The 21,707-nt window shown below is 48.1% G+C and overlaps 2 protein-coding genes across 2 annotated transcripts; both read right to left on the reverse strand.

Annotated features, from left to right (window-relative positions):
* Positions 1–6,232: 6,232 nt before the first annotated feature.
* LOC120755110 (transcription factor SOX-17-like) lies at positions 6,233–8,933 on the reverse strand. Its single transcript, XM_040069712.2, has 2 exons — positions 8,635–8,933; positions 6,233–8,361 (listed from the first exon to the last, which is right to left on the reverse strand). Exons 1-2 carry the CDS (start codon positions 8,915–8,917, stop codon positions 7,445–7,447), a joined length of 1,200 nt encoding a protein of 399 aa, XP_039925646.1. The 5' UTR covers positions 8,918–8,933; the 3' UTR covers positions 6,233–7,444.
* A 7,513-nt stretch (positions 8,934–16,446) lies between these two features.
* On the reverse strand, positions 16,447–18,366 carry LOC120756305 (transcription factor SOX-17-like). The gene is made up of 2 exons (XM_040072445.2): positions 17,981–18,366; positions 16,447–17,727 (listed from the first exon to the last, which is right to left on the reverse strand). The coding sequence occupies exons 1-2, from the start codon at positions 18,270–18,272 to the stop codon at positions 16,811–16,813; spliced, it is 1,209 nt and encodes a 402-aa protein (XP_039928379.1). The 5' UTR covers positions 18,273–18,366; the 3' UTR covers positions 16,447–16,810.
* Positions 18,367–21,707: the final 3,341 nt, after the last annotated feature.

A 21,707-nucleotide genomic window follows, 5' to 3' on the forward strand; every position in this document is an offset into this window, starting at 1 on the left:
CCTGAAGGGAGGCAGCATGGCTGGTTCTTTGCATCAACCTAACTACACCCTCAGCATGAAGCTTCCTGTGGGAAAGCAGCCATTCAGGCTTCATTGTTCATATTTCAATTTCTTTTTATGAAGAAATAAAATGGATAATTTTGAACTCTACTCCACACATTTAAATTGTGCAAAGTATGAAGCTGAACTCGTAACAGCAATTTTCGCTCTAGAAAAGCGGTACGGTGCTGCCCCGTTGCTGCTTAGATGCTTGAACCAGAGGGTTCCACACACACACACACCACTGTCAGAGCAAAACTGGACTAAAGCCAAGGAAATAGCTTAACTCGGATCAGTGTTACTTCTTTTGTCACCTTGCAACACGGTGGAATAAAAACCTCAGGTCTGTCAGTCAGGGTAAAGCCCTCACACAGGGTTTTTTTGAATAAACTTGTTTTCTTCTTTTAGAAGTGGTGCTCTGAGTTTGATTTCATTGAAGAAAATTTTTATTTAGATCTTTTACTTGACATCTTGTCAAGGCTGTCAAATTTCTAAAGAAAGTGTTTCACTGAGTGACAGGCTGTTTTGGGAGGTTGTCTGTCCCGAGACTAAATTCATCTGGATGAGGATTTTTGCAGATTTTGAAAGACAAAGCCTATTTTTCTGCCTCTCACGACTAGAACAGCCTGTAAATTACTACAGAACAGGCTACACTAAAAAGATGAGTGATTGCCTAAGCTTACTTTCACAAATACCTCTGAGAACAATAAACCCATCTGGATGAAGGTAGCTCTCCCCCACATTACTGTTACAGAGTATAAGTGATGCTACACTTGCTGGGAAGTTAGTAAAGCAGGCTTTAAGGGCTGTAATTGGAAATCAGACCCATGAATGAAACACACCTGTCTCTCTAAGATTCCTGGCAGGACACTAAGTATTGGTTGAAGGAAAAGATGATCTCTTGCAGTCATCTTGATGTGCAGCAACAAAATAATAGCCTTACTTTTTGCATCTCCTGTGGGGATTTCCTATATATGAGTAGGTACAAACTAGTGGGTTATTCCATGAGAAATTACTCTGACCAGATCAGGAATAACAAAATAGATTTTTGGTTGGTTGGTTGGTTGGTTGGTTGGTTGGTTGGTTTTTTTGGGTTTTTGTTTGTTTGTTTGTTTTTTGTCCTTGGGTCCTCCAATATCCTGCTCTGCAATTGTACTTATAGGGAAATAACTTAGGTAATTCTGTCTGAGAAGAGAAGCAACAGCATTTGTAACTTGACAAATTCTAGCAAGTTTTCCGTGCATTAGATAGCTCTCTACAAATTTAACATTTAACTCCTAATCAGTGGTGAATTCAGTCCATTCTTTTTAAAGCAAACCCAGGACATGATGATTCAAGGTTCTTGCATCAGTACCAGTGAGTGTATTTGCAGTATTACACTTTCAGTCATCATATCCAATTCAAAGATATGAGAAATTTATACAAATTGCACTCTTCTGAGGGCAAATCTGCTTCACCTTGCTCAGGGAAACCAGTTTTCACTGCTGATTTTGCACAGGAAAAATTATCATAGGTTGACATACAGAAAGACTAGGCGTGTAAATCAAGGAAACTTGTAGGAGTGATAATTTTCATTAATATAATGAAAGCATAAAATAAAAAATCAAGACTACATAACCTGACTCTGCCTTAGCTATCCCCCAGTAATCCTAATCTGTGCATTTGAAACCAGACTTTGTATGGTATCCAACAATTCAGCTCCATGAATCCACAAATATTGGTTCACCTTTCCAGTTAATTTGAACACAACATTTACCCATTTACCCAACATTCTAATATTCTTTATCTTTGTTCAACAGGGGACAATTTTTTGTTTTAAACAGGATGTGTGCAGGATAAATTTTGTTTCTCTATGGCAATAACAAGAAGCTTTAAAGTAAATCAGACACCATAAAGTAATTCCACAATGCCTTGGAAAGAACCCAAGACTTGCCGGTACCTAAATATATTTTCTGTGGGTAAATTTAGAAGCCACCCTCAATGTGAACAGTAACTATATTCCCCTGATAACTCTATGGAATACTCCATGAAAATGAGTTCCCTCTGATAAGGAAAAGGATGGAAATTTACTTTCTTTGAACTGCTTCTTATTAAAATGCAGAAGACACTGGTATCTTTCTTTAAACAAGTTAAAAAATATATTTTTATGAAGAACTTTTTTTCTAAAATCTTACTTCAGCATTTTTCAATGTCAGGTACCTGGAATTAATTTGCGTCACAATACTGCTATGATATGATATGATATGATATGATATGATATGATATGATATGATATGATATGATATGAAAAATGAATTATTTAAAAAGGAGAGAACAGAGCCATAATAAAAGAGCCTCAGTAGCTCAAACATTTTTACTTTGCTTGTTACTGCTCCACCATGGGTGAAAAACTTTCCTAAAACAAGTGTTCTGAAAGAGTCTGCGAAAAAATTTTTTTTAATTATTTATTTAATTAATACATTTCTGGAGACTGCATCAAGTCTCAGATATCTCCTGATACCTCAAAGGGCATTTCTAGATTTGCTTTGAAATGTTCTGCATTTTCCTCCTTACAGTCTGTGTTTTGAGATTCTCTTTACTGAAGGACTCGTGACATCATGAGTAGTGTTTCACTTTCATCTGTGTCAGGTGACATCTACCATGACATTTGGGTGTTTCAGTTCCTTTACCTCAAAATTCAAAACTTATATCATTAATACATTTTTAAGAGCCATGGCAATTTAAATTTGTAGTGATACAAAAGCTCTATTCATGCTTGAATTAAACCTAAGAGAAACACCTTAGAAGTACAATTAATCTCCAACTATACAAAATACAACATATGACCTGGACATTAAAACACCTCCTGAGAAATCCCTTGACTCCACATGACCATGTGCCCATTTAATTAAGTACATTTTTAAAACATTGGAGGAAGACAAAATACTCATTTGTCATTTACCGGACAAGAATGACAAGAAGTATAAATTAGACATTAAGACTATGCTGCCATGGTTAAACTTTTTATGCTCCACTGACTATCCTAGGCCTCTTCATATTATACTGCAATCTGTAACACAGATTTTTAAATCTATGTATTAATTTGTATTAATGTAGTGATCATTGCATATGCAGCCATAAATGTAGTGGTTGCTAAAATACTTAATATATTCCTCTTTTAACTCCATATTCATTTAAGAAAAACTAAGAATTTTACTAAATCAATCAATAGTTTTAATAATATCTGCAAAGGGAACACTATTGCTTGCACCATAATAATTTGGAAAACTAATCAATGCAATATGGTGTCTGCAGAACAGCTCTAAGGAACTGAATGAAAATATTTGTATATATGTTTAAAATACCTAAAAGACTCCAGACCCTGATTACCAGACTGGTGGCCCTGGCTGTATGATGACCCTTGACAAGAAAACAGTCCCTCTAAGAGTTCCAGAAACCGCTCTGATAACCTGAGCAGATTGGGATAGCCAAGATCCACCAGAGAGAACACGTACACCATTTCTCAGCCCATAAACTCCTCATGCAGCAGCTCCAGGAGAACAGCAGCGATGGGAGCCGGGAGCAGTTCAGCCTGCACCGTCTGCACTTCCACTCCAGAGCTCTGCACAGCCACGCCGCAGCTCCAGGGAGCCGGGCAGCCGCACAAACCTGCCTGGTGCCCAGCGCGCACAAGGGACGCTGCCAACCACGGCTCACCCAGCTGAGAAAGTGCTCAGCGTGGCCCCAGAACACAGCACAAATTTGAACATCCCTGTGCAGGATTTTCTGAAAAATACTCGTCTCATGCTTGAACTGGAAAATGCTTGGTTTAGGCTTGAACCAATACATGGGTTAAATGATTGCCCCGTCCCTAAATTAGTGCTCAAATGTATTTGAGAACTATACTCATGATTTTGAAAGTGATATAGGTGCCTGCAACTAAAGTAACCTCAGACTTTCATTTAAAGAACATGAAATCAGCTTTGGCAACCTATTTGGACCACAAATTTTTCATCCTAGTCAGCTGACTCCAGCAGAGTTTCAGCTAAAGCTGGTCAGATATTCCTGAAAACAGGGGAAGAGGAAATGTGTTTTTTCAATCATATTTAATCAATTTGGGGACCATTCTGCAGTAATTTTAATATTTAGCGTTCCCTCAGTACCAGAGGTGTTGTTACCATTGTCCTTCATGGAAAGCTGCCCAAGGTCTACAGTCGAAACTTTAAGAAGCTGGAAGCTCTAAAAACCATGAGGAGAACTAAACCATGAAATGTGGAGTGGGAAGGCAAGAGAAACAGCTTATAGAGATGGAGCTACCTCATAGGAGGTAGAAAATAGGGCACAGTTGGGACTGAAACAACCAGGAGACACTGAGAAGAGGTAAGGATAAAGAGAGTGGGAAACTAGAAACATGAAAAAAATAGGGGTTAAAAAATAAGGCAAGCCACCAAGGAAAGGGAGAGGGTACAGGTGGATTTCAGGCAAAGGGGGAAAGCTTGGTATTTTGAGAAAAAGACAAACAAAAAAATAGACGAATCAGGTAGGGGTGGTTAGCCTGTTACAGAAAAGGAAAAAGGCTTATATGAGTAATAAAAGGAGCAAATTAGGCAGAGTGCAAGAGGAGACCACAACAAAAGGGAAGGTACAGAAAATACAGAAGCAGTGTAACAGATGTGATTCCCAGAATGAGAATCAAACAAGTTATTTCACAGCTCCAGCATCATTTTTTTTGTCCTACATTATTATCTCAAAAGTACACTGACAATATTTGTTCCTTCACCTTGCAGCAGATTAAAATATAGGCTCACACAGTGGAAGAGAATTAGATACTGTTGTTTGGTGAGGGATTCTTTATTTGCTGCTTCATTTCACGCAGATAACGGATGAAGTTCTAGGTAGAAATCAGTATTAGACGGTCACCTTCAAGGCAAAGGAAATTTGACTTGGGAATTAGACATTGGGAAGGAAAACGTGCTCTAAGTACTATAATTAGGGATCATTTTGGTTTCAAACTTCATGTATGACATCTATTTTAACATAAGGATTAACTGCACTGGAGTCCCATAGAAAATATGGGTATCATTTACAATCAATTCTGATATTATAATAGCATTCACTAGAGGTTAATTAGAGCTCCACTGGTAATCCTTAATCCTGGAATTTGTTTCACCTTACTTGGGAACTTCTTAAATTAAGCTTGCTTTCCTTCCTTAATTTTCTTTTATTGGAGGATTTTTTTTATATTTTTTTTTTTTTAAACAGAATTCAGCTAGGTACTGAGGCTATACTATTGTACTATTTTAAAAAAATAAAAAAGTGTCTTAGGATGTATGCAGTGAATTGATATTAAAAAAACAAAACAAAAAAAAAAACAACAAAACAAAACAACACACACACACCAAAAAAACCCACCGCTATTTGAATATACTTAAACATCAATTCAAGTTACCTAATTTGTCTTTGCTATTATTTTGAGGGGCTTTTTCAGAACATTTCTGCAACAGTATGAGAAAGAGGCACTGATACAGTTTTAACAGCCCATAACTGCAGGAGTATGATTACCATGATGGTGACCAGCAGGGCTGGTCACCTAGGAGAAAACTGGAACAATCCAATTGTTCAACTAGAATGTTCACAATTGTCAGACCTCTCCTAGCCTATAATTATAATATTTCAGATATTTCTATCTAGACAAAAATAAATGTATTGAAGTGATTATGCTTTTAAAACAGTGATGTATATACATGCTGTCCTACTTCCCACCCTTCACCCAACCCCCTTAATACCAGACAATGGCTTTCAGACTTATCTTATTGTCCAGTTGAAGGAGGGGGAATATGTAATGACACTGAAGGCAGTGCAATTTCAAGTGTTTTTTTTTTTTCACTATTTCATTGACATGCTATTAAAACCCTGTCACTGGAGGCAGTGGACATAATGAGGATTTCTTAAGACCTAAATAAAATTACATTTTCTGAATTAATAAATAAAATATTATTTGATCCCATGTTTTGACTAGATTTGTTTGAGAATGCAGCTAGCTCTGTGTCCATAATGTGTTTTAAAAATGGTCACTGTCACACAATTATTATTAAAAATTGTGCAATTTATAAGCATAAATTGCACAAACGGAATTTTTGCAGGAGTTCTTCACCCACAACTTAGTAGTCTAATAAAATATGTAGGATAATAAACCAAGTAAGACAAAGTGCACTTACACAAAAATATTTTTTTTTATTCCTATAACTTTTGAATTGTAATTTGCAAATTAAAATACCTGAACCTCTCCACGACAATTATTGTAAGTTGACTCCAGCCAACATCTTGTGAACATCAGAAGAGGGATGGTGTAGTTGTACCATTGGAGTGGCAGAAATGTCACAGCAGAGCACAGGTGAACATGCTAAAAAAACCCAACCCATTTTAATGGTTAATTGATACTCAGTAGAATCTGAGATGAGCACTTGAGCTGCACTGTTTTCTCTCCTCACTGGTATAAACTGAGCATGAACCCAATGGCATTAAATGGCATGAACTGATGTGAAGGTAGGTGTCAGAAAGTAATATAATTTCTACATATAGCTTCAATCCTGCCTGTGAATCCTTCAGTTCAAACAAAAGTCACTATGTACAGCAAACTCACCTTTCCATCTACAATTTTCCAAAACCAATGTATTTCCAGGCACACTTTAAAATTAGTATCTCAAACTTACCTAGCTTTCTTTGTTGCAGACTGGAGGATTTTTCCAAGTGCATTAATGCAAATTCAGTTGGTACTCAAATCAGAAGGAAACAAAAAAAAAAAAAAAAAACAAAACTACAAAACGCACACAAGTACAACCACAAGTTCTGTACTCCAAGAGATAGACCAGCAGCAGAGATCTGACCATTAAGCTATGTGCTAAGAATACAGCCACACCTGGGAAAAAAAACACCTTTGGTCCTGGAGGCCGTTTGAGAACCATTGCCATAGTGAAAGAATCACACCCGTATCTGCCATCGGAAAGCATCGCCTTAGGGCATAAGAGATTTAATTTAAGATTACTCTCCCTCAAAAGCCACGTGGCCAGGAAGAATGACTGAAACAGCTGTACATTCATTTATTTTCCGGAAATACAAAAGAAAAAAACAGATATATTTAAAAACACACCTAGAAACACGCCCCAGGCAGACAAGCAAAACTGCTGATTTTGCAGAAATGTCAACAATTATGCACATGAACGAAAGGAAGAAAAGATGTAAACATTCCATCAACACCGGGCAAAAAAGAGTTCGAACGAGGCTTGTGGCATCCAGGATAATCCCGTTATGTCCGCCCAGACAAAAGTTTGTGGAACGATCCCAAGGAGATTCAAATAAATTACATAAATAGGAGCGGGGCCGGGCGCCCCCCTGCCAGTGTCCGTGCCGCGGCCCAGCGAGCCCCTCACAAGTCGGGGTAGCCGCAGTAGTAGACGGCGCTGCTGGCGTCCGACACGGCCGACGAGACGGGAGCCGCGCCCTCGGGCGCCGACAGCGCGGCCGCGTCGTGGCCGCCGAAGGACAGCCCCGGCTCGGGCTTGCAGGCGAAGCGCAGGTACTGTTCGAACTCGGTGCGGTCCATCTCGCTCAGCAGCTCCTCCGGCGGCAGCTGCTCCAGCTGCTCCCGGCACGGCGCCGTCTCGGGAGGCGGCGACGGCTGCCCCACGGCCCCGGGCGGCAGCGGCGGCGGGCCGCGCCCCGGGCCCGGCGGCTGGCACTGCCCGTAGTACGCGTGCAGCGGCGCCGGGCAGCCCAGCAGCGCCTGCAGCGCCCCGCCCGCGCCCAGCGCCTCCCCGGGCGGCAGGTGCCGCCGCAGCGACGCGCCCGACGGGCTCTCGGACGCCGCCGCCGGGTACTCGGCGGCCGCCGGGTGCGGGCCGTAGCCGTAGGGCACCAGCGCGCACTCCTCCTGCAGCCCCGCCGCGAAGAAGGGCGCCTCGCTCTCCGCCGCGTCCAGCGGCGACGGGTCCGGTGTGGGCAGGCTGTAGCCGTCGAACGCGGCGCCCAGCGGCGCGCAGTCCCGGTAGTGGCCCGCGCCCGCCGCCGCGTAGCCCTGCTCGCCGTACGGCAGTCCCAGGCCCTCGGCGCACATCCTGCCGCCGCCGCCGCCGAGCTCGCCGCCCGGCCCGGGCCCCGCCGCCGCCTCCGCCAGGCCGTGCTGCAGGAAGCCGCTCTCCACCCGCTTCAGGCGCTTCACCTGCTTCCGCCGCCGCGGCCGGTACTTGTAGTTGGGGTGGTCCTGCATGTGCTGCACCCGCAGCCGCTCCGCCTCCTCCACGAACGGACGCTTCTCCGCCAGCGACAGCGCCTTCCACGATTTACCTGCACCCACCGACACCGTCAGACCGCCCGCTCACCGAGCGCCCGCCCGCGCCCGCTCCCGACCGCACCGACACCGCCCCCGCCCGTAGCGCGGACCCCCAGCCCCGCCCGGGCCTGCGCGACCCTCGCTCGCCCTCGGACGCCACCGCCGCACGCCGTGGGACCCCGGCCCCACACCCGCGGATCGCCCCGCTCGCCGCCCACGGCCCGGACCCCGCGGTTCCCCCGGGCCCCTCGCCCTGGCCGATCCGCGCCGCGGGACCCCGCGCTCACCCAGCATCTTGCTCAGCTCGGCGTTGTGCAGGTCCGGGTTCTGCTGCGCCAGCCGCTTGCGCTCGTCCTTCGCCCACACCATGAAGGCGTTCATGGGACGCCGGATCCGCGCCTCGCCCTTGCTCCGGCCGCCCGACGGCGCCGCGCCGCCCTTCGCCTTCGCCTCGCCCAGCGGGCTCAGCGACTCTGCCCACGGGCACATGGCCGGCATCATGATGGGCAGCGAGCACCGCCCCTGCGCCTGGTCGTCGCTGCTGGCGTAGCCCGCATCGGGGCTGCTCATCTCGCGGCGGCTCGGCTCGGGACGGGACGGGACGCGCTGCCGACAGCCGCTGAAGCCGGCAGCTCCGGCCAGCCCGCGGGACGCCGTCGGCTCTCGGACCCCGCTCGCTGCTGCCGCAGCCGGCGCCCGGCCCGGCCCTATTTGAGCCCAGCGCGGCCAATGGCGCGGCGGGGGCGGGCGCGCAGCCGGACGGCGGCCGCGGCTCCCGCGGCGCTGCCCTGCGGGGCGGCCCCCGCGGCTCCTCCCGGCGCGGCGGCGGGGCCCGGCACCCGAGCGCATCGCGGGCTCCGCCGCGGCCGCCCCCGCCCCCGCGGGACCGGCAGCGCCTTCGTTCGTGAGCGGCACCGCCTTCAGCCCTGCCCTCCGCAAGGGCAGCACAGACCGGCCCACCGAGGCCGTGCCCCAATGGACATCCTTGGGCGGAGGAGATACAGAAGAGGGGAAAGGGACAGAGTATTTACAGTTGTGCCGAGACACCCCGTAACACTCTGAGGGGCACAAGCGGCTCTCTGCAGGTAGATGTGGGACACAGCTTGGGAGCAATAAGACGAGTCATCGTCTGTGCCTCACACTTCAGCTTCTTACCCTGTTGTGCTATATGAGCAGGTCCGAGCCGCCCCGGCTGCTCCTGTTCCTCCTCCTCCCCCCCGTAATCAGCCGCTCCGAGGGAGCGGCGCGGGAATTCTTTGGTGCATTCGTGCTTTCAGCTGTGGCGAGGCAGTTCCGCGAACTGTGACAGGTTTTTTTCCCGTCTGTCTGTCACTGTCACTGCCTCGCAGGATCCCCTTGCCGTCAGCTCTCTGTGCTTTGCCTCCTTGGCAAGTTGGTTTCATTAAATCACGATATATTCAAAATTAGGCCGACCGTCATTTTATCGGCATATATAGAAAAGTTGTAAAGACAGTACTGTTTGCTCTTCCTAAAAATAGGTGATGAGTTCGAGAACGTTTTAATTATATTTACAGCTATCCTACTGCCATCCTATTGAGAACAGTCTTGATAAATGGGACGTTCTCATAAGCTGTAATAATTCTTCCCATTCCCGTTTTCTAATATTCGATCCTATTTTCGATAGCACCAATAACCCTCTTTTTCAACGCGTCCCTCGGAAGATGTGTAATCAGTGCCATATTTCTTACAGGATGAATGCGGAGAAAGTTTGCCCATAAAGGGGCAGCCACGCGACTTGCAAAGCTTGGCACGACCTGGGATGAGTTTCTTGGCGCATTTTCATGTGCTCCAGTGTAACTGGACAAGCTGAAAGGAATATCTGTGCCTTGATACATGTTATCACATCCTAACAAAAAAGGCGGGAAGTTACAGGCGATAAAAAAAAAGACCGGGGTAAATCCCTCAATAAATAATGCCCTCATTAATTAAGTTTGCCGTCCATTAACGCCTTTTCCCCCCTCCAATAAGGAGCGCTTTTCCATGACAGCCTATCTCCGCCAGGTGTGTGGGGCGGCCGGGCCGGGCTCCCTCCAGGCACTGCGGTAAATTCCAGGTGGGGAGCGGGACCAGGAGCACCCTCGACAGATTCCTGCCGCCGGGGAACCCCCGTCTTCTCTCCAGCGACAGACACAGGAATTGCTTAAGACATCGTGCAGTTTCTTTCCTGGTACCTCAGTGTTCATGTTTTGTTTGAAGACGAGAGTACAAAATTCTGTGTTAGTTTTTTACAAAGAGCCACGCTGACACGAGTTAGTTACACATAGGTCGGGAACCCGGAAAAGCTAATGTAAATGCCTGCAGACTGGGAAAGGTTCGGGGGGCAGAATACCTGCTTGGGAAACAACCCATTGGTGAGGTAATGATGTCAGACCAAGCTTGAAATCATTTATTTCGGACAGAAGTTAGGTGGATATGTTTATATTTAAACCCTTCAAACTGCAAGAAGTAATGACAGACTAGTTTGGGTTGGAAAGGACTTTAAAAATCATCTAATTCTGGCCCCCCTCCCATGGAAGGGAATACCTTCCACTAGACCAGGTTGCTCACAGCCCCATCCAACTTGGCCTTGAACACTTCCAAGGATGGGGCGTCCACAACATCTCTGGGCAACCTGTTTCCAGTGTTTTACCACCCTCGTTGCAACCCTGCTTCCTCCTAGTGAATCTAAAAGGATCCTCTTTTAGTTTAAAACGATTTTCCTGTGTCCTACCCCAACACAGAATAGCTTCTCTGCTGTGTTTTTTAACACGCACATGTAGACACAATATGAAAGAGGATCACTTGTATTCCTTGGACGCCTACTTTAAATTTCCCTAGGATAAAAACTAAGCAATTAGTTAACTCGGAGTAGTTTTTTTTGAGAAAATGTTGACATCCTCAAGGACAGGGGCGACGGGACCTGTCTTACAAGTCAGAATTGCTCTGCTGCCGTTCCCGGCCACCGGCACGGTGACCCCCTCCCCTTGTTTCACCCCTCCATGCTCCCCCCTGCACTGTCTGTTCCCGTTGTTTGGCAGCGCTCCAGAGGGGTCATCGCCGACTTTCCCACCCCAGAGGCAGCCGGGCGGGGGCTCAGGGCTGCGGGTTGGATGCTCCATCCACGGACTGGTCCTCCCGTACCAGCCCGCTTAGCCTGGTGACTGGTGTCCGCCGTCCCTGCCCGGAGCACGCTGGGGACAGGAGTGCCGAATATTGGGGCAGGACACACCCGACCGCCCGAGTTTGCCGTAGATTTTCTTCAGCAGACACGAAATGGGGCAATTCACTGCGGGTCAACGCACCGCCCAGCGAGCAGAATCACGCAGCGACAAGGATTGCATCGTGAAATTCATTCAGTCGTACCACGTAACAATTCGACGGCATGAGTTCGTTGGGCTTGTTCCCAAAGCAGGTCTACCGATCCATCACCATCAGCAGCTCCCCTGAGTACGAGTGACATCCGAGCAGCAAAAACAGAGGTTCAGCAGCACACATTAGGGAAAAGAAAAAGAAAAAGAAGAATAAAAGAAAGAAAAGCTTTGAAACGAGTTCCGGAAACAAATGCAGGCATGTAATGCCACTCGATCTTCAGCCTCGGGACGCCACAAGCACCTATGGGACCCTGTAATCCAGAACAGGAACATATTATGGGTTAGTGTTAACAGCAGCGATGTCCGGGTGGCTTTGCAACCCTGAAGCAGGGAAGGGAAACAACCTACTCCTTTCTCTGCAAATGCCTTCATAACCCATCATTTTAGAGTGTAGAAAATGTTGGGGGGGGGGGGGGGGGGTGTTTTTTGGTTTTTGGGTGTTGTTGTGGTTTTTTTGTTTGTTTGTAATTTTTGTTTCTTTGTTTTTCGTGGGGTTTTTTTTTTGTTTGTGGGGTTTTTTTTTTGTTGTTGTTTTTTTTTTTTTTTTTTTTAGAAGGCGTGGACTTTGAGTTTGTTTTCCTACCCCAATAGACAAAACCTAGGATAGGTTTTGCAGCATCCAAAGCAGAGAGTAGTCACTCAGATGTCATCTGGAACAAGGGGAATTATTTAGCATTCGATCTGGGGCAAGATTCATAACTTAGGTGAAGTCTCTTTATGTGACAGGCCTTCTGAGTAAATAATTCAGGATAAAATCATACATTAAAAATACTAAAATATAGCAGTCTGTGAGAGGCCTTGCATGATCAGCACACTCTCTTAGATGCACAGAGAGCTGCCGTACGTAAGAGCCTCTGTCCAAACAGAGAGAAGGTGAAAGAAATTCCATTTTTGTAGACGAAAATCTGAAGAGGGCAACCTGGCAGGCATTTAATTAGTCAACACATTACTTGACTGTTTAACGTTAGGCAAATGTGGGTGTGGAATTACTGGGGTTTCACAGTCCTGCCAGTCGCGCTCGTCTCTCGCTGCAGCGATAAGTGCAGTCAGTCACCTGATGCTCACTAATGTCGCTCGTCACAAGGCTGCGAATGGCCTGTCCCTGCCGCCCACACCAGCCATGCCCGGGTATTGGCTCCTGATCCCGCGCTGGCATGCTAACACTTGTCCTTCTCGGGGGACACTGGCAGAGGATTTACTACAACACAGGAATAGGGTTGTCACATATGTAAACTAAATTTGTGTACAAAGAGAAATTTGTCAGCAGTATTGGTGATAATGTCTTCTAGCGATTACCCTCGTTGCAGCTGGAAAAGCACACAGCTACAGAGGTGGCCAGAAATCTGAAATCTGCTGTGTTAACCTGGTGGGGGGGTTGTTGTTGTTGTTGGGTTTGTTTGTTTGTTTGTTTGTTTGTTTGAGGGTTTTTTGGTTAGTTGGTTGGGGTTTTTTGTTGTTGTTTTGGTGGTGGTGGTTTTGGGGTTTTTTGGGGTTTTTTGGGGTTTTTTGGGGTTTTTTTGGGGTTTTTTTTTTGTTTGTTTTTTGTTGTTGTTTTTGTTTGTTTGTTTGTTTTTTCTTTTCTTTTCTGAGCACAGAACTACTGCTTGACATTTCCAGCTCCTCTGCACTAGCAAGTGTGTTGTTATTTTGACCTCCTGGCTTTCCTGCTACCTGCCCTGTATGGACGAACCTTGAGCTGACTTTAATTCAGTACCTTGGCCTGAAACCTCTTTTTTTCCACATTAGGCCCACTTACTTTTCTATCCACATACTTCGTCAAGACAGCACACACGTACACAAGGATCATCAAAACAAAGAACCATCAAAAAAACCCCAAGCAACCAAAAAACCCAAACCAAAACAAACCATCAAAAAACCCCTGCCCAAACAAACCAACCCACTCAGAAGAAAAAACAACAAACCAAACTCTTCCAGCTGCGATGTGACACCAAAGTGAAGTTGGACTTGACTGTGCTAAGAAAAATCGGGATGCTACTAGAGATTTATTGCGAATTAATTAGAGAGGGACAGAAAAACCCCCAAACCAAATGACAAAGAGCTGAATACCTTTTGGGCTTTGGGGCATAAGTGATCTCCGTGAACTTCAGAGAGCACTCACCACTCCTGTAGGAAGGGGCTGGAAGGCGCTGCCCAGGTAATGCCTTTGTTTAAATAGAAAAAGAGTTTGGGTAAGGTCAGAGAGGTTTTGCAGATGCCACCCTGTCTTTCTGGTTCGCTTTTTGGAGCAAAGCAGAGGCGCCGTTCTCAGGGAGCGCATTGCCCAGTGTGCAGTGCCGCGATCGGAGGGGCAGTGGCAGACCCCGACTCTGCCTGAAGAGTGCGGCCAGGAGGCAGGAGGTAGGTACCTCGGTCTTTGGCACACACTTGAAGCCTTCTCCACAGCCCTTCGGGGCACGTAGCAACTGCTTTCACCGCCTGACAAACGAGAACCTTGACGTGGAAAGCACTTGCGAAAAACATATTGATGGCTTTGGGATTCTTCTTTTAACGTGCCTATTGTCATAGGCACTCATGGGGCTGAAGGAAGGTTTAACGCTTCCCAAAGGGCTCCAGGACAGATTTTGGGGTGTCTGTCATTTAGACGCTTTGAGGAAAATACGGCTTGGACGGAGATTCGGAATATTTTGCTTCATGCATATCGGCAATGCATAAACCTGCCCGTTTCAGACATTTTAAAGACGTTTTAGACGGTTCTTCTCATAGGAAAGGGACAAATAATAATAAAAAAAGAGCTACACATCTGGCTGCATACAGGAAAATAATGTTTCTTAGATGTGAATCTGCAAAAGCTCTGTGAAAGGGATTGCTGGAGGTTCTGCCACATCTTCACCACACACACAGTTCGGCACACTCTTGTGGTGTGTTGGACTGTTGTGCTGGCAAACACTCTTACCAAAACAGGTGTATTTATTTCAATTTAGTGTAATTCCCTTCTGATATTATTATTATTAAAGAAAAAAAATAATGTTTTTCAACCAGCATTATGAGCCACTTACAGTTTCAAGTCTGCTTCAGGCTTCAGCTGTCTGAAGAGATGGGGTGAAGGACAGAAGAGGGGAGCAAAACCTGCATCTAAAGGAAAAATGAAAAGATATGGTGGATGAAGTTATGAAAAGCTTATTGATGATTTATTTTCCAAACCAGCCAAAGTGATTTTCCCACAGAAAGCTGTGAACCTGTGCGAAAAGAACAAAATTATTTTAATCCTATAAGTTTAAATATCATAATAAAAGGAAAACTCAGTCAAACAATAAACTATCTCTCATGCACATTTGTTCCCTGGCTTTATGTATGTATGTTTAAAACATGCAATTATTTTTTTCCAAATGAAAGTATCAAGAAAACATATCATGTCCTTGTTCTGAAGTATTACCTTTTTCAGGATTCCATCATTTTTCTTACCTACAGTTGAGAGAGAAGTGAAGAAATTGACAGGAAGGATATTTTAGGTATATTTCTTAGAACTGAAGACTCTTTGAAAAGTAAAATGAGAAGATTAAGAAACTAGAGGGTAGACTATTTTACGAAATATTGAGGGTCTGAATGCCCTTTAATTCAAGACTCACGAATAGCACAAAACTACTAAGTCGATTTTTGCCAGCGAGGCTGCTCCCAAATCTCATTGATTGAGGCAGTTTGCATCTATTTTCTCTTTCACGCGTACAAACATTGTAACTCTTTGAACGGTCTTTAATTGTAATTTGAAAACGGACCCAATTTAATTTCCCGTCCTCGTGGAAGACAGGTTAATCAGTGGGCAAGTCTGCCACTTCGGCCCCTGTCCTCTCCTCCCCGGGTGCTCAGCTCCACGGCTTTATCTTAGGAAGCAAACGACTCAGATGACTGTTACCTCCTCCCCCCGATTTAAGCAATAGACATAATTAATTTATCAGTCCCACCCCACAGCCGGTCTCAGCACTAACATCTAAACGAAAATGTCTTCCCCCCCCCACCCCGCCTTAGTTTAATTGCAGGGTGCCCATTTCTCTAGCACGAAGATATTTCTCTCTAGACGGGATGACATATACCAAGGGATTTCTTTAGGGGAGAAAAAGTAAGATTCTGGGCGGTAGGATGAGAGTGCCGCCGTGGCAGGGTGCCGAGTGGGCTGCTCCCGGCCCGCCGCCCCCTTTGGAGGCTCGTGTCGTAATTTTTCACCTACTTTGAAGCCTGATTTACAGCTCCGCAGCGGAGATCTGATACACCGCCACCCCCGCCCCGGCACAGCAAAGCTAGAGCTACGGGAACACGAAAGCCATTCTCTCCCAGGAGCTGCTTAAACCAGCACTTATCCACCCATCTCATCACTGGGTCCATGCTTCCATTAAAAACGGGCCAAACCCTAACGTACTTCAGCAGAAGCTTCTATAGAGACCTTTTACACTTCAAACATAAAACGAGTATTAAAAGAAAAAAAAAAAAAAAAAAATCAGTCATATTAATCACTCTACAGGAAAGCACCAAGAAAGTGGGGGAAAAAAAAACAAAAACCAAAAAAACCAAAACAAACACCAAAGCCTGGAGTAGGCAGTTACTGAAAGCTTAAAACTTTTGTCTATAACTGGAGCAGAAGAGACATAGGAAGACTAAGTCTACAGAAAGTGAGAGAGGACTTAATGCTTAGTGCAAGGGACACTTGCAAGAGTTGTTTAAAAGTTTAATTAAAAAACAAAGGACGATAAGATCTCTCGGAGGAGTTATCAGAAACCAGTTTTATTATTTTCCCTTTATTGTAAAAGTGCAAAATTATTCTGTACAAATCCATCATATAAAACCCAGCACTCTGTAAAACATACAAAAGCATACGGATCTCTAACAAGATCACAGAAATTATATTCTCCCTCAAAAGCCACTAGTATCAGGATTCCATCTTAGGAACAGTTTTACACGTCACTGTCGGACAGTGATGGTAGGACCTGCACCACCTGGACAGCGAGATGGCACATCACCTTTTAAACCTCGAGCAGGTCACGGATACCCTGTCAGTTCTCAAGATTCAAATAAATTACATAAATAGGAGCGGGGCCGGGCGCCCCCCTGCCAGTGTCCGTGCCGCGGCCCAGCGAGCCCCTCACAAGTCGGGGTAGCCGCAGTAGTAGACGGCGCTGCTGGCGTCCGACACGGCCGACGAGACGGGAGCCGCGCCCTCGGGCGCCGACAGCGCGGCCGCGTCGTGGCCGCCGAAGGACAGCCCCGGCTCGGGCTTGCAGGCGAAGCGCAGGTACTGTTCGAACTCGGTGCGGTCCATCTCGCCCAGCAGCTCCTCCGGCGGCAGCTGCTCCAGCTGCTCCCGGCACGGCGCCGTCTCGGGCGGCGGCGACGGCTGCCCCACGGCCCCGGGCGGCAGCGGCGGCGGGCCGCGGCCCGGGCCCGGCGGCTGGCACTGCCCGTAGTACGCGTGCAGCGGCGCCGGGCAGCCCAGCAGCGCCTGCAGGGCCCCGCCCGCGCCCAGCGCCTCCCCGGGCGGCAGGTGCCGCCGCAGCGACGCGCCCGACGGGCTCTCGGACGCCGCCGCCGGGTACTCGGCGGCCGCCGGGTGCGGGCCGTAGCCGTAGGGCACCAGCGCGCACTCCTCCTGCAGCCCCGCCGCGAAGAAGGGCGCCTCGCTCTCCGCCGCGTCCAGCGGCGACGGGTCCGGTGTGGGCAGGCTGTAGCCGTCGAACGCGGCGCCCAGCGGCGCGCAGTCCCGGTAGTGGCCCGCGCCCGCCGCCGCGTAGCCCTGCTCGCCGTACGGCAGTCCCAGGCCCTCGGCGCACATCCTGCCGCCGCCGCCGCCGAGCTCGCCGCCCGGCCCGGGCCCCGCCGCCGCCTCCGCCAGGCCGTGCTGCAGGAAGCCGCTCTCCACCCGCTTCAGGCGCTTCACCTGCTTCCGCCGCCGCGGCCGGTACTTGTAGTTGGGGTGGTCCTGCATGTGCTGCACCCGCAGCCGCTCCGCCTCCTCCACGAACGGACGCTTCTCCGCCAGCGACAGCGCCTTCCACGATTTACCTGCACCCACCGACACCGTCAGACCGCCCGCTCACCGAGCGCCCGCCCGCGCCCGCTCCCGACCGCACCGACACCGCCCCCGCCCGTAGCGCGGACCCCCAGCCCCGCCCGGGCCTGCGCGACCCTCGCTCGCCCTCGGACGCCACCGCCGCCCCGGGACCCCGGCCCCACACCCGCGGATCGCCCCGCTCGCCGCCCACGGCCCGGACCCCGCGGTTCCCCCAGCCCTGGCCCGGCGGGACCCCGCGCTCACCCAGCATCTTGCTCAGCTCGGCGTTGTGCAGGTCCGGGTTCTGCTGCGCCAGCCGCTTGCGCTCGTCCTTCGCCCACACCATGAAGGCGTTCATGGGACGCCGGATCCGCGCCTCGCCCTTGCTCCGGCCGCCCGACGACCCCGACGGCGCCGCGCCGCCCTTCGCCTTCGCCTCGCCCAGCGGGCTCAGCGACTCTGCCCACGGGCACATGGCCGGCATCATGATGGGCAGCGAGCACCGCCCCTGCGCCTGGTCGTCGCTGCTGGCGTAGCCCGCATCGGGGCTGCTCATCTCGCGGCGGCTCGGCTCGGCTCGGCTCGGCTCGGGACGGGACGCGCTGCCGACGGCCGCTGAAGCCGGCAGCTCCGGCCAGCCCGCGGGACGCGCTCGGCTCTCGGACCCCGCTCGCTGCTGCCGCAGCCGGCGCCCGGCCCGGCCCTATTTGAGCCCAGCGCGGCCAATGGCGCGGCGGGGGCGGGCGCGCAGCCGGACGGCGGCCGCGGCTCCCGCGGCGCTGCCCTGCGGGGCGGCCCCCGCGGCTCCTCCCGGCGCGGCGGCGGGGCCCGGCACCCGAGCGCATCGCGGGCTCCGCCGCGGCCGCCCCCGCCCCCGCGGGACCCGGCCCGGGTGACGCTCGGGCCACCGGCAGCGCCTTCGTTCGTGAGCGGCACCGCCTTCAGCCCTGCCCTCCGCAAGGGCAGCACAGACCGGCCCACCGAGGCCGTGCCCCAATGGACATCCTTGAGCGGAGGAGATACAGAAGAGGGGAAAGTATTTACAGTTGTGCCGAGACACCCCGTAACACTGAGGGGCACAAGCGGTTCTCTGCAGATATATGTGGGACATAGCGCGGGAGCAATAAGACGAGTCATCGTCTGTGCCTCACACTTCAGCTTCTAACCCTGTCGTGCTACTTGAGCATATTTCCCCTCGTAAGTCCATGAAAGTGCTCAACTCTCTGGACAGAGTAGGATGCTGAACCCAGAGTAAAGCCTATGATACAAATCCTATCTCACTTTTTCACACTTCCTAATAAAGCTCTTCAATGGCCATCAAAAACATAAATATTCCTTGTATTTAGTTGTAATTAATAAATTGGGCTTTGCTCTACGTATTGTTTGCGGCATTGCGTTATTGGGTTTTTCTCTGATTTTCCCAAATAAATAAACTGTAATTACAAACAGGTGTTTGAAAAATGTCCATCCCTTCAACGTAAACAGAATTCTATCTCAACACTGTTTATTTCTCCTTTGGCATACAAACTAATGGAGAATACGGCGTTTTCACGGACGCTTTGGTTAATATTTGCATTGTTACGTGGTGCTATTAAATGCATCAATGCTTATTTGAGAAACTGCTCAGCTTTAAACTGAAGATCAAAGGGGTTTATTTTGTTAAGGACACCTTTGTTTGGGTAGCCACTTTGATCAAATAAACCAATATTGTAAGAATTCTCGCTGAAATTAAATGAATGGAACCAGAATAACTATTAGCGTATTCTAACATTGAATTTCCTCTTTCGCACAACGTAAAGCCTGCTCCTTTACACTTGACAGACAGATACTTTAAAAAGAAGAAGGTCACGGTAGCGGACAGGAGCTGCCAGGGATTAATACCGGTGAAGACAATTTTCGAGTCATTTCGACATTTAGCTTTCTGCTCATCGCTGGTTTTTTAGAGATTATAAACAAGCTATGTGTTTCCAGCATAACAGTATAACATATTTATCCCTGTTGCCAGGAGTCGAAATTATTACCGAAAGACTGATATCTACCTAAACCAAATCAAAAAGTTTTCATTTTCTTTCCCTCAGTTCAAACACTCGCGCTAGTCCAGCACAGGGGCAGCCATTCAAACAGCCCTGCTTTTTGTCCTTATATTACATGCTGTAAAAAGCAGCGGAGGTGAAAACAGTGTTCCTACACATACGTGTGTTTAAATTAACCTCAAACTAGTATATAATAACACCATTCTTGCAAAAGTATTGTGCACTTAGAATTGATTGTAAAATAAATCAACGGGGGCACTACGCTTGCAAAAGCCGATCGTCAGCCCAAAATTCGCGATAACCACCGACGCTCGTCGCTCAGGAATAAAGTGCTTTTTCAGGTCTTTTTAGTCCAGCGCCTTTGGGGCACTACCTTAGGGCGTACCTGGGTAAGGCTGGTGTACTGATAGCTTTAGTTTTATGGCTGAGGTTGTGACATTTCCCGACCCGACGTGCTGGGACTCAGAGCCCTCAGTCCCAGGCCAGCTGCGCTCACACAGGTCACGCACCGGAGCACGGCCGATACCCAGAGAAAATTCTGAACTAAACACAATCAGAATCGTGTTTAAAGAAAACTCATGCGTGAGGAAAACTTGTGTATTTTTCCCTGCAGATAACAGAATACTCAGCTGAGGGAAAAAGCAACATGACTTCCAAGCAAAACAAAACCCAAGCGGTCAGCAACGCGCTGCTCTAAGGGAGCCGGTCCGTTTCCATTGACTCCCAGAGCAGCTCCCAGCTCACGCCGCATTACTGACTTGGAAAAGACTAACCAGCTAGGAGTTTAAATCGTAGGAGAGAGCATTACTCTCCAGTCGATCTTGTTAAAACTCAAAAAATTCGCTTTCACTCTAATTAGCAGAAACATTTTCGTGAGCCAAGGGAAAAAAATCCCGCAGAGGCTTTTACTGAAGAAGTTCAGCGACTAGAGGGACTGCTTGCAAAGAAAGCTTTCAGCAATTTTTAAGGCTGTCACTTTCAGCAGAAAATAAAATGTTTTTCTGTATAATCAACTTGAGGTAATAAACTAAGCAACTACAGTTGACTTTGTTCGGGAGATTTGTTGAAACCGTTTCTACAGCTCATTGATCTGGGATCAAAGAAAGAAAGGTGTGTTTTGAATCTAAGCCGAGAAACTAAAAGCTCCCTGGTTTGTACAGAAAATGTTGGCAGTTTGTGACCCTTCAAGTGCCCCTGGTGTCATAGACAGATGATCTCCCTTCTTTCTTAGCTTTTTGTTTTGACTATCTGGGTATTTTCGAACTGTAACTTTGAAACACCCAGCACTTCGCCGCTCCTGAGTCCAGTCGCCCTCTGCGCTTAGACTTCACTTCCCCACAGCGTTTAATAGGGAGCTTCTTCCGACACTCCTGAAACCTTCGTGGTCGCACGACTCCTAAGGTCATTCGTTAACTTTCCCAACCTAACAATGCCACCGAGAGTTCATCCTTCTGATTTATTGACCTTTTAAACCCGCCGGTAGACAGCGCGGGGGCGCGGAGTGGGGATCCTCCGGCGAGAGATGTGTTTCTATTTCAGGTCCATTACAGAATGCGGTGTTGGAAGTGGTGCTTCCAGCGTTATCAGAGCCGACCACAAATGCCACATGAAAAGCAGCAAACATCCGGAGGGTTTCCTGCAAATTGAGCAGTTTCCCAAGACGAGAGCTCTTTTTTTTTTCTTCTTCTTTTTTTTTTTTTTCTTTCTTTTTTTTTTTTTTTTTAACTTGTATTTAAAGGCAACACAGTTTGCCTCTTTAGCGAAGCGATTCAAAACCACTTCATGAAAGCAGCCGAGCCCGACAGCTCTGCGTAGTGCAAGAAATATCCCTGAATGAAGACTTTCTGTGACTTTGAGTTAGGAAAGTGAGTGTATTGCAAAGGCCCTGGTCAGGAACGACCCATTATCGAATGGGGGAAAAAAAAAAAAAAAAACAAAAAACCACCCAAAATATGAAA

Source organism: Hirundo rustica, chromosome 1, assembly GCF_015227805.2.
Source record: "Hirundo rustica isolate bHirRus1 chromosome 1, bHirRus1.pri.v3, whole genome shotgun sequence".
Lineage (NCBI taxonomy): Eukaryota > Metazoa > Chordata > Aves > Passeriformes > Hirundinidae > Hirundo > Hirundo rustica.

Bases quoted from the DNA above. Each gene is read 5' to 3' on its own strand.
- LOC120756305 (XM_040072445.2), bottom strand. From the start codon at position 18,272: ATGAGCAGCCCCGATGCGGGCTACGCCAGCAGCGACGACCAGGCGCAG. The intron at 17,728-17,980 runs GTGAGCGCGGGG...CGGTGGGTGCAG, and splicing joins CGAGCTGAGCAAGATGCTGG to GTAAATCGTGGAAGGCGCTG.
- LOC120755110 (XM_040069712.2), bottom strand. From the start codon at position 8,917: ATGAGCAGCCCCGATGCGGGCTACGCCAGCAGCGACGACCAGGCGCAG. The intron at 8,362-8,634 runs GTGAGCGCGGGG...CGGTGGGTGCAG, and splicing joins CGAGCTGAGCAAGATGCTGG to GTAAATCGTGGAAGGCGCTG.